Source organism: Apiospora marii (genome assembly GCF_038362585.1).
Source record: "Apiospora marii strain CBS 49790 chromosome Unknown utg000013l_segment0_segment0, whole genome shotgun sequence".
In the NCBI taxonomy this organism is placed as follows: Eukaryota; Fungi; Ascomycota; class Sordariomycetes; order Amphisphaeriales; family Apiosporaceae; genus Apiospora; species Apiospora marii.
In genome coordinates this window covers 3,390,071-3,402,168 of record NW_027117384.1, presented here as the reverse complement: position 1 = coordinate 3,402,168, position 12,098 = coordinate 3,390,071, and the positions used below count along the sequence as shown (strand labels likewise).

Here is a 12,098-nt window from a genome sequence, read left to right as displayed (position 1 = left end):
CTGATATTTAACACGGCGGCCGGCCGCCCTCAACTTCTCTTTTTCCTCTCCCTTCCTCACCACACCTTAATTGTACGAAAGAAAGACCCATTTCCTTCGTCGGTCGAGTCTAACTTCAGTCATTCGCTTGTACTGCATTCCCCAAACAAATTGCAAGAAAAAACATTTATACTATTACTATCGTTAATTAATTCCCCCAACGCTCGCAACGCAACCACTCACCAACACTCACCAACCAACCCAAAACCAACAACAACACACTCAACCGCAAAAATGGTTCATCTTACTCAAGTTGCCGGCGGAGCTATGCTCTTCGTCGCCGTCCACGGTGCCGTTCAGGGTGGCCAGTACGAGACCCAGCCCCAGCAGGGCGGCTACCAGGTCCAGCCTCCCCCGGCTCCCCCGGCGGCTGTGACCTCGACCGACGCCGTCAGCAAGCCCAGCACTCCGGCTTACACCCCCGCCCGCTGCCCAGAGCACCCACTCTGTCCCCAGCGGCGGCAACAACGGCTACCAGGTCCAGCAGCCCCCGTCTCCCCCGGCTGCCGTCAGCACCACCGACGCCGTGAGCAAGCCCAGCACCCCGGCTTACACTCCTCCCGCCGCCGCCACCCCCTCCAAGCCTTCCGGCGGCTACGAGGTCCAGCAGCCTCCCCAGCCCCCGGTCGTCGGCACCTCGTCCACTGAGGCCGTCAAGAGCAGCACCACCCCGGCTTACACGCCCCCGGCTGCTGCCACCCCCTCCAAGCCCTCGGGTGGCTACGAGGTCGGTCAGCCCCCCAAGCCCCCGGTCATGGGTACCTCCTCGACCGAGGCTGTCAAGAGCAGCACCACCCCGGCCTACACGCCCCCGGCTGCCCAGACCACCCCCTCGGTCCCCGGCGGCGGCTACCAGGTCGGCAGCCACCCCCCTCAGGTTGTGAGCTCTACCGCCTCTACTGAGGCTCACAAGAGCAGCAGCACCGTCACCAAGCCTGCCACCACCATGATCACCAGCAGCAAGCCCGCTGTCCCCAGCAGCACCAAGCCGGCCACCACCACCGAGGAGGAGGAGTGCGAGGAGGAGACCACCAGCTACCCGTCTCAGCCCAAGACCACCGCCTCGACCGAGGCCCACAAGAGCAGCAGCACCGTCACCAAGCCCAAGGCTGCCACCACCCCGGTCGCCCCTGCTCCCCACAGCTACGGTGTCAGCACTCCCCCCGCTGCTGTCACCACCAGCGAGGCTGTCTCGACCAGTGCTACCAAGCCTGCCACCACCCCCGTCGTGAGCTCGGCCACCACTGAGGACTGCGAGGAGACGACCAGCTTCCCTGCTCAGCCCAAGACCACGGCTTCGACCGAGGCCCACAAGAGCAGCAGCACCGTCAGCAAGCCCAAGGCTGCCACCACCCCGGTCGCCCCTGCTCCCCACAGCTACGGTGTCAACACGCCTCCCGCTGCCGCCACCACCAGCAAGAGCTCTGCCTCGGTCACCATCCCGGTCATGCCCTCCAGCAGCACCCACAGCAAGGTGACCTCGACCATCACCTCCAACAGCCCTCACCCCACCACCCCCACCTCGCCCGAGGAGGAGGAGTGCACCGAGGAGGCCACCACCAGCACCATCCGCGGCCCCGGCGGTGAGACCCGCACCGTCACCCTGCCCGGCGCTGCCACCACCCCCATGACCGGCTTCCCCGTCACCGAGACCATGCCCGGCCACGGCGGCACCATCTACAGCACCCGCTACCACACCATCATGAGCTGCGGCCCCGAGGTCACCGACTGCCCCTACGGCAGCCAGACCAGCACCGTCATCACCGTCAAGCAGACCACCAGCAACGGCCCCCAGCCCACTGGTCCTTCCGGCCCGGCCTACCCTGCTCAGCCTCAGCAGCCTCAGCAGCCTCAGCAGGGCACCACCACCAACGGCGGTGAGCAGCCCCACGCTCAGCAGACTGGTTACCCTACCCAGCCCCTCGTGAAGGCCACTCCCCAGCCCGGCGGTTACCAGGTTGCCCCCCCTCCCCCTGCTCAGCCTGAGCAGCCCGCCGGCGGTGACAACTGCGAGAACCACCCCGACATGCCCGGCTGTGGCGAGCAGCCCGGCCACGGCCAGATCACCTCCACCGTGACCTCCAACGGCCCTCACGCCACTCAGCCCCCTACCCAGCCTGAGCAGCCCAAGCAGCCCGAGCAGCCTAAGCAGCCTGAGCAGCCCTCCGGCGGCTACCAGGTCTCGCAGCCCCCCAAGCCCCAGGGTGAGGACAACTGTGAGAACCACCCCGACATGCCCGGCTGCGGCCAGCCCGGCAAGCCTGAGCAGCCCAAGGGTCCCGAGTACCCCCAGCAGCCTGAGCAGCCCACCGGCCCCAAGGGTCCCATCACCTCGACTGTGACCTCCAACGGCCCCCACGCTACTCAGCCCCCTACCCAGCCTGAGCAGCCCAAGCAGCCTGAGCAGCCCAAGCAGCCCGAGCAGCCCACTGGCGGTTACCAGGTCTCGCAGCCCCCCAAGCCCCAGGGCGAGGACAACTGCGAGAACCACCCCGACATGCCCGGCTGCGGTAAGCCCGAGCAGCCCAAGGGCCCTGAGCAGCCTGCCCAGCCCACTGGCCCCTCCGGCGTGACCTCGACCGTCACCTCCAACGGCCCCCACGCCACCACCCCCGGCCAGCCCGAGCAGCCCAAGCAGCCCGCCCAGCCCACCGGCGGCTACCCCGTCGGCGGCCAGCCCCCCAAGGGCGGCGACGACTGCGCCAGCCACCCCGACATGCCCGGCTGCGGCGAGCAGACCCCCAACAAGCCTGAGCAGCCCAAGGGCCCCACCGGCGCCACCGCTGTCCCCCCCAAGCCCACCCAGCCCAGCGGCGAGCAGCCCCCCTACCCCGTCCAGGGCACCACGCTGAGCAAGGTCTACTCCACCGGCGTCTCCAGCACTGCCGCCATCACCGCCAGCACCACCGGTACCGCCCCCGCTGGTGAGGTGACCGTCCCCGTCTACCCCACCCAGCAGACCACCCCTCCCGCCGATGACTGCGCCAGCCACCCCGAGATGGCCGGCTGCGACGACTGCGCCAAGAACCCCTCGGCTGAGGGCTGCTCCCCCAAGGCTCCCGGCTCCGGCTACCCCGTCTCGCCCGCCTCGCCCGCCGGCCCCAGCAACGGCACCACCACCGGCCCCGGCTACCCCGTCGTCACCGCCGGTGCCTCGTCGGTCCTCTTCCCCAGCGCCGCCGCCGGTGTCGTCGCCGTCGCTTTCGCTGCCATGTTCCTCTAAGCGCATAGTTTACTACACTGCATAGCCACTACCATATGCCGCTATGAAATTATGTCTGCCAAGATACCCCTAGAGGAAGCCAATGGTCAACACCTTTATGTTCACACACAATCGATGAGAGTCCCACGGAGTCAATCGAATAGAGAAGACTTGGAGCCGGCCCTCTTTTTTACCAAACCATGTACATGATTTTTAGAAAAGTCGCGCCAATGTTCTTTTGAAATATATACAACATGTACCCAAGTTTTTATCACTGGTGGCGCGATGCATATAGAATATTTTGTTATTTAATAGTTTCACCCACCTTTCAATTGACCTACCGTCTCTCTCTTTTGTCCAGCAAAACGAGTTCTAGCTTCGTAGCCAGTGATGCCCATGACAGTTCGTGACTTTGAGTATCAGTGACTTGCTCTGATACTAACCTATCCATTAGAATTAGCTTCTCTTCACACTTCTGCTTGATTGACCCTCCTACCTTTGTGACTTGTTCTAATTTCAGCATCCACTGCCTTTTAAGCTCAGCCATTGATTGCTGTTGAGTCTTGGCGGCCATATTTGTCTTCGTGTCTGGCAAGGCTTAGCGGGATCGGAGGCGTGGGCCGATCTGATGGACCATGATGAGACTTGTTCTGTGCCTCGGAGATCGGTTCAACCGAGGTGACGAGATCCGGATCCCCTCGATTTGGTCTCACCTGATGTGGTACGAGCATGATCATGTTCTCAGGCGATGGTCAAGTTGGGGAAGTCATAATGAATACATGGTATCATTTAGAGACTGCCTACATCCTTTCCTATTAATATGATACATTTGGCAACTTAGAAGCTGGACATGGTCATCAACATGAGTCATCTATTAGCTCTCCATGTGCGACTCTTCCATGGTGATAAGAAACAGTACTTGAGAGTTGATGGATGTCATTGAGTGTTGACTGCAAATTAGCATTCCATATTGCTGAACGTGTCGAAGCTCTCAGGCGTCATTCCTACGTTCAGCTTTTACTAGAATGCCATATTCGTAGCTACGGAATGCCATATAGACACCACACTTTTGAGCACGACAGTAGCAGAATCTTGCTAGATAGGCCGTTGCCGATGTGACAAAGACGACGTAAATATTTGACAGCACCAAGAAGCAGATATAATTCAGCTCATGGCAACTGGGCACGGCGATATGGGTCAAAAGAGTTCTGGATCTAAGGCAGGAGACAGAATAACCACGTCGAGAGCCTGACAATGTGGCTAAGACGATACGGAAAGACCTGGTAAGAGTAAGTGGATGGAGTTCCAGGCCGAGTATCAAGATTATCTATCTCTGAGGAGGTTTTAGACATAATGTTTCCAAAACGCTTATTCTCCATAGCTAGACACACTGAAACCAAATTCAACGATGATACGAACGGAAGATAAATATTGTCGGCCACTCCCACTAAGCCCAACAGCACCTGGATGCTTTGCTTTTATGCATCGTCGTCCCATATTTCAAGTCTATTCGAAAAAGAAGAATAGTGCGGAATAACCTCACTGCACTTGGTCCAGGACGCCCAGTAATACACGGCACGGTGTCATAACTCATGATCCGTACCGAAAGAAGAGTTTGCTGGTATGGTTAACAGACTAATGCTTTGCTGAATTGATATCCTAGATGTGTATATTCAAAGAATACTCATATTACCGTGCTGCCCGTGGACGTACGAGCATACTTCATAGCCATAAGCAAGCTCATATAGAGAATCAGGGAACGTCACTTTTATGTCTCCCGTAGCTAGTACGCTCTCAATGCCTGCTTTCTTTAGTGAGATGATATGTAGTTTCCATGTTAAGTATCACTTTCGCCGCAAGCCCAAAAGGCAGGACCTACGTTGAACATCACACCCACACAGCCTCACCAAGCTGAGCCAAAATCAACTTCTCTCTCGTTCACACAACATATAACTAACTGAACAAAGCGAACCATGCCAGATACATCCAGGCAAAGGCCCAAGTAAGGACCGCAGTCACGTACTCCCACGACCAGAAACCGAACGTCGCGACAATCACTTGGTTACCACATCCCCAAAGCCAGCGTCACATAGTGCGGGAATGTCAGCTCCCAGCCAGCATTTACATTCTATGATAACACATTGCAAGTACATCATCCCCGTCCTCCGACCTTATTTACAAGTCGTCAAACTGCATACACCACTCCCACCGACAGACACCCCAAGTTATACAAAGTTCATATTCTATTTATACCTAAGGGCCTTTCTAACTATGCACAAGAAGACCCCAAGCCTATTTCATTCGCCTCGAGGTTACTTTTCGACGTCGTCGCATCGTTGTAACGCTTTACTTAGGTATCACTGTTTCTTCGTTTCGTTTCGTTTCTTTCCTCCTTTCTTTCTCTCTTCACGCTCTCTTGCCCTGATTTGTCTCAGGCACGTATCCTCTCTATAACCGCGCCCCATTCCGCCACTCCCCCGCCGTCGCCGCACCCCCCTTGGTGGTGCCAGCCCCGACGAGCCCCCCAAAGTTGTGCAGCCGCTCCCCCATAAGGTACGCCTCGTCCCGCACCCGCGCCCGCCACCCGTCCAGCACCACCAGCACCCCCCGCAGCACGTAGCCCGCGAACCCGCACGCCGCCGCGAACGGGTACGCCAGCCGGAACGCCACCACTTGGGTTTCCGCGTCCCACTGCCCGCTGCCCAGCAAGCCCCGGGCGACCACGACGCGCGTGGCCAGGGGCGGCAGCAGCACCAGCGCCATCGACGCCAGCAGGCCGGGGATGACAAAGGCCCGCGTCAGCACCGCCACGTCGGGCTCGAGCCAGCCGCGGCGCAGCACAGCCCGCACCGCCTGCGCCGGCCGACCGCCGTGCAACAACAAGGCGCGCGAGCCGAGCTTCAAATAAAGTAGTCCCAGCGTCCAAGCCTGAATGACGCGGATCGTATGGCCGCCGAGGGTGAGTGCCTTGATGGCCGTCTGCGGAGAGTTTCCAGTGGCCGAGCTGTAGAGGATCCACGTGTGCAGAGGTACGAGAATGTACAGCTCAATCAGTAAGGTGGCGAGGAGGGGGAAGACGAGCAGGAGCATCGTGTACGTGTAGCCGACCTTGGCGCTCTGTTTGGCCACGACGGCCACCCGCTGCAGCGCGTCGCGGTCGAGAAGCGTTGCTATCGCCATCTTGGCGGCCACCCAGTTTCGGCACCGGCGGAGCAGCGCACGCGCGTGGAACAGGAAATAGCCAACGCCGCCCAAGATGTAGATGCCGATGCTGAAGGCGTAGATGTCGTTGGTCCGGATGTGGGCCGGGATCAGCACCTTGAACATGCGCCGCCCAAAGACGAGCGGGACAATGGTGATGCCCACGCCCGTAACCGCCGCAAACATCCATATGAACAGGATAAACAGGAAGACGCGCGCGCGGAAGTGCGGCGGCAGATAGACGAACTGGTAGTTGGTGCTCGAGTAGAGGTCCGACTCGGGCAGCTCCGTCTTGCCGTCCAGCCGGTCGTTACGGGGAGACACGGCAAAGAAGACGGGCTGGCCCTTGGGGATCTTGACCTGGTCCGAGGCCGGCGTCCGCACGAAGCGCCCGTCGGGGATGATCTGGCCTGACTCGACGAGCTTCGTCTTGGCCTGGCTGAGGAGGCGCATCTCTTCCATCTTGATCTCCGACGACGGCTTGGCGTGGCCACCCTCAAACATGTCGCGCCACGTCTTGGGCACCACCTGGTTGTCCTTGTTCACTTCGAGGAACAGCTTCCGGTACCACGGGGCCGCATCCGCCACTTCGCCCTCGGTGAGTTTCAGTATGCCTTCCTCGTCGACCCGCCGCTCGCCAAACAGGAACCACGTCAGACGCAGCGTCCGGGCGCATCGCCGGAACCACCAGGTGTACAGGGCGTGGAGGCCGTCGCTGGGCTTGAAGAACTTGACAGCCAGCGGCATGAGGAAGTTGTAGAACAGGAGATCGATGGGGAACTCCAGGACCGGTTCGTTGGACGAATAGTGGATGGGGAGGACATGAGGCAGGGCCAGAGACAGCCCCCACACCACGCCGCCCAGGCACACGACCACGAGCGCCCCATAAACGAAGGCGGAAAACAGGATCTTACGCAGCTGCGTCGTCACGTTGCGCTCGAGCACATCCCGGACGGGATGGAACTCGGGGTCGTCTGGGTCTCGAATGAAATCTGGGGGAGTCAGCATTGGCAATTCAGAGAAATAAAGGCAGAAGATAACTTACACAAGACGCCCTTACGCATAATCTTGCGGCACATGGACACGAATAAGGCAAAGTGGAACATGTAGCCCGTCCCGACGAACCAGTGCACAAAGATGGACGTGAGGGGGAAGTTGTAGGTGAAGAGGAGCCGCGACTTGAAGCTGGCCGCCTCGAACAGCGGCAGCAGGGCAAAGTCGAGCAGGAGACCGCAGTACAGCGGGAAGATGAGCATCTCGATGCTAATTATAAGAATGACCTTCATGACGCCGCTGGCTTGGTTCAGCGCATCGATGATGGACGCCTCCCACTCCTGGGCCGACTGGCTCGACGAGAACGGAGTGCCGCGTCCCAGGTACAGGCCGGCCAGGAAGGTCATGGCGATGTAGCCGCCCAGGATGGCATACGTCCGGTCTTTGGCTCCCCAGAACGCCAGGTACGGGTCGACGGGGGCCGTGTTGTTGGGCAGGTTGAAGTTGATGACCCACGAGTTGGGCTGCTTGATCTGGGCCGTCGCGTTCTTCAGCCAGCCCAGCGCCTCGGGTGCAGCGGCGCCTAGAGCGGACTTGGCGGCAGACAGCTTGGCGCCGTAGTCGCCCCCAAGAACATAGACCAAGCCGGTCCCGCAGGCAGAAAGGAGTTCGTGGCACTGCGTCTTGACGTCGATCAGGGCGTGGTGGCTGATGGCGGAGAAGTTGCGCATCTCGCTGGGCGAGATCCAGGGCGTGTCTCCGGCGAAGATGTCGGCCAGGCGGTCGAACGAGCTGTTGGTCAGCACGCGGGCGTCGGTGGCGGCCGAGCGTAGGAACTCGCGGCCTTGGTCGATCTTCCAGAGGGCCCGCATCAGGTTGACGAGATCCAGGACCGCCGTCATCGTAAAGCCGACCAGGAAGAGCACCACGTCCTGGATGAACTTGGAGAAGCTGAAGACGATGCGGAGGAGACGCGACGGGTTCGCCACGATCCACACGGCGATACGGCCAATGTTGTAGGGAATAAAGATGCCGAAGAAGATGGTCATGGACACCAGGAATGCGCAGAAGATGGCGTTCTGGAACAGACCGGCGATGGGCCCGCGCATGCCGATGAGCTCCATGATGCCCTCAAAGTCCTCGGCGTCTTCGAGTGCTTCGGGATCGAGGCCGGCGGCCGCGGCAGCCTCCACGACATCGGGCGCCAGCTCCACGGGACCTGGGTCCATGTTCTGGTCGTCGCCATGGTTGGCCTCCACGAACGGTGCGTCTTGGTCGTCCAGGAACAGCTCGACGGCATCGGGCTCGAGAGCATCCACATCATCCACGTCCTCGATGTCGCGCCACATGAAATCGGCCACGCGGTTCACAAAGCCGCCGGGTTGTTGCGCAGCGGTGCCCGGGACCTGCTGTAGATCACCAGGAAGAAGGCGATCGGCAGAGCCATTGGGAGTTTCATGATCATCAACATCACCGGCCTCTGCAACAGTGAGGGGCTCCTCCGGGCCGGTCCTGTGGGCGAGGTTGAGCGGGACCACATGGGCCTCATTGTGCCCAAACGTCCTGGCGGATGGATCGTTTGCTGTAGGGTGCTGGTCAGGAATATCCGAATTGGCGACAGAGCTGCCGGAGGAAGGCGTAATCTGGCCAGAGCCCGACGAAGTGTGCTCCCTTTCATCCCGGTCCGTTGTCGTTGACTCCTGAGGTAGGTTCATAAAAGACCAGGTGTTGTTGGCCAGAGGGTTGACGGTGTTGTGATTCTGGGCCCCGTCGGATATGGCACGAGGCCGGCTGGGAGACGATGGCTGGAAAAGGGGTTCGCCGCTGTCTTGGGCGTACCATGAGGGGGCGCTGCGTTCGGCAAGAGATTCCTCGGGATCCTCGGTGGCCTTGCGTTTGCCCTTCACATCGTCATCCTCGTCGGGGGTCTGACTGGGAGCCGCCGGCCCGGCAAATACATAAGGAGCCGGACCGGGACCTTGGGGCGACTCTCCGGGAGTGGTGCTGGCGGTGGACCGGCCTGTGGAAAGAGTAGCGCTGACGTAGCTCTCGAGCCTCTCCTCGAGCCCCTCCTCGCGGATCATTCGCAGAACCTTTTCGCGGTCTCCGTCTGCCTCCCGCCAAATACGCAGATATTGGCTGACCTGGGTGGCCTCGTCCAGCTGTTGTTGGATAGCCCGCTGGTCGAGCCGCTGATCGAGACTGGGCCCGGCCGCCGCTGCCGCATCCTGCAATGGCGTTGTACCTTCCAGCTCACCAGGTATGTTTTGCCGCGCCAGACGCCGTCTGAAGGGGGCAATGGGTCTTTGTTGTGGGTCGCGGGGTTCTCCTGTGCCATTTTGCTGGGGGCCGCCACCGGGGCGCTCGTCGTCTCTCTCGCCGTAATGCGCAATAACGGATTCATCATCTCCCGCTTCGTTCTCGTCGTCCTCCTCGTCGCCGTCGTCGACTTCGAGCTCTTGCCCGTGATGGTGATGATGGGGGGGAGGCGGCATCATGGGAGCGGGAGGGGCGTTATTTTCCTGGGCCGCAAACGCAGCCCGCATGTTGATTTCGGGCTGCTGTTGGACGACGTAGTCGCGTACGAGTATGATGAGGATGAAGCACACGATGACCAAGACGGTAATGATCTGGCCTTCGAGCACAGCAATGACAGTTCGGTTGACACCGGCGTTCCTTGTGAGATTCTTCAGGAAACCGACCTCGCTCAGCAGCGACGAGTACGGGTACTGGCGGGCCGAGACGCCAGTCTGAACGGCGCTTGTCAAGTTGGAAGGCGGTTCGAAAGAGCCCTCGCTCGCCAGGCTGGCGCCCCCGAAGACGATGCGAGAGATGGCCGAAACGAAGGTGTTGCTGGAGTTGGCGAGGGGCTGGGAAGATATGCCCAGCGCCTTGAGGAGTCTGGGGATCTGCTCGGCAATATCGCCCCGTGAAGCAGCCGTCGTGGTGGCGGGGAAGAGGGGCCCCGAGGGGCACGTGGTGGTCGCGAGGCCCTGGCTGTTGACCGAAGAGGCGATCAGGTTCCGTTGCGCAATCGTCAGGTTCCGGACGGCCTCCAAGGAGGTGGGCAGGCCGGGGCCGCCGAAGCCCTCGTCGCTGATCCAGAACAGGAAGGACCACACGGACCGCATAAGATAGGGCAGCCAGCCGAGCCAGACGCTGACGACGAGGGTGGCGCGCAGCCAGACCAGGACGTTGCGGAAGAGGTACTTGGCCATGTGGCTGACGAAGACGTAGAAGGGCAGGCTCTTGGGCATGTCGGGGGCGTAGAGCTTGGTGAAGCGGAAGGGCGTCTTGCAGAGCTCGCAGTGCTTCTTCTGCGAGTGCGAGAGCCACTCCATCAGGCAGTCCTGATGGACGTACTTGATGCTGCCGCTGCACTTGCACGGGTAGAAGAGCGGCTCGGCGGGGCTCCCCTCCCCTCTGCATATTCGGCAGGTGTCGACATCGCCCACCACCGAGTCGTTGGCCGTGGGGATCTGGGACTTGGAGGAGGGCGATACCGGAGGCTGCTGGCCATCGGTCTTCGGGGGCGGCCCCTCCATGCTGTCGGATGGGGCGGTCGAGGTGCGTCGTCGCTTGATGGTGTTGGGGAACTCGGCCGGGTCGGGGTCGATGGCAGGGGGCCAGTTATCCATGCTGCCGGCGTTTCCCACTCAGTGGTGTCTGTCGCCTTGCCGGGGCGTCTATTCGTTCGTTGGGGAGGGTTTGGGTCGGGCCGTGTCGTAACGGCGTGTGTAATATCGCAAGTTGAGCTTGGCCAGCGGGCCGCGTCATGAAGTCGGGAAAACCATCAATGGAGGCGTAGAGGGAGCCGCTGCCGAGGAGGTTGTCGTTTTTTGGCTGCAGGCGGTTTTGTGTTGGTTGGGCTGGAATTGCTGTCGGGCAGACAGGCGTCGATTCCAAGAAATAAAAAAAAGGGTATTTTTTGTGCGGGTTGGCAATGGTTACTTCGTCGACTTCCACCTCAACTGAGACAATCGGCGGGTGGTGTAAAAGACATGCAGAATGATGAATTGTGTCGGATCAATCAGTTAGCAGTTCAACGCTTGTTGGGGATGGACACAAATCTACAGGTGGTCTTGCCGATCTTTGTCACGGCCGGTAGTGGGTCGCAAATGGATGGATGGGTCACTTGCCAATCAGCCTCAGGCCTTTTGGCCACTGGAGATTGCCTCACCAGCCCAGCTGCCAGCTACCCCCAGCCTTGCAAAGACCAACACCCTGGGAAAACGCCCTTATTTACCACACCAACGCAATTCTCAGTGTCGGATATTAGCTTTCACAATACATGCATCTTGGGCAAATAAATACTAGATCGGCCTAGCAAACAGGAGCACGAAAGAGGAAATGCATCCCTACATAAAGTTGAGCCTCACAGCAGACGCAATTGGCATTGCATGCAATGCGGACAGCTAGCAGAGCCATGGAGGGGCAATGATGCTGGGGCAGAAGTTTTGACAAAGACTCCAGAACCAGGTCTAGCAGCGAACGCCAACTTGCTGCCAAACACTCGTAAAAAGTCCATGCAAGGTATGCATCCCAGGATTGAAACAAAGAGTCCAATCTTCTCTTCTCGATCATTCCATCCGGGGTACGGGCTGTGCCAGGATCCGTGGGGGTTGATGCCGTTGCGCCAAAGCAGTACATGTAGCACGGCTGC

The 12,098-nt window shown here is 60.0% G+C and overlaps 2 protein-coding genes across 2 annotated transcripts; both read right to left on the bottom strand.

Annotated features, from left to right (window-relative positions):
- Window positions 1-430: 430 nt before the first annotated feature.
- Window positions 431-3,815, bottom strand: PG985_016166 (uncharacterized protein; the record flags this gene model as incomplete). Its single annotated transcript, XM_066835932.1, has 3 exons — window positions 431-1,857; window positions 2,596-3,074; window positions 3,685-3,815. The coding sequence occupies 3 exons, from the start codon at window positions 3,813-3,815 to the stop codon at window positions 431-433; spliced, it is 2,037 nt and encodes a 678-aa protein (XP_066677135.1).
- A 1,874-nt stretch (window positions 3,816-5,689) lies between these two features.
- On the bottom strand, window positions 5,690-11,073 carry PG985_016165 (E3 ubiquitin-protein ligase march6; the record flags this gene model as incomplete). The annotated part of the gene is made up of 2 exons (XM_066835931.1): window positions 5,690-7,434; window positions 7,488-11,073. The coding sequence occupies 2 exons, from the start codon at window positions 11,071-11,073 to the stop codon at window positions 5,690-5,692; spliced, it is 5,331 nt and encodes a 1,776-aa protein (XP_066677134.1).
- Between the last annotated feature and the right edge of the window lie 1,025 nt (window positions 11,074-12,098).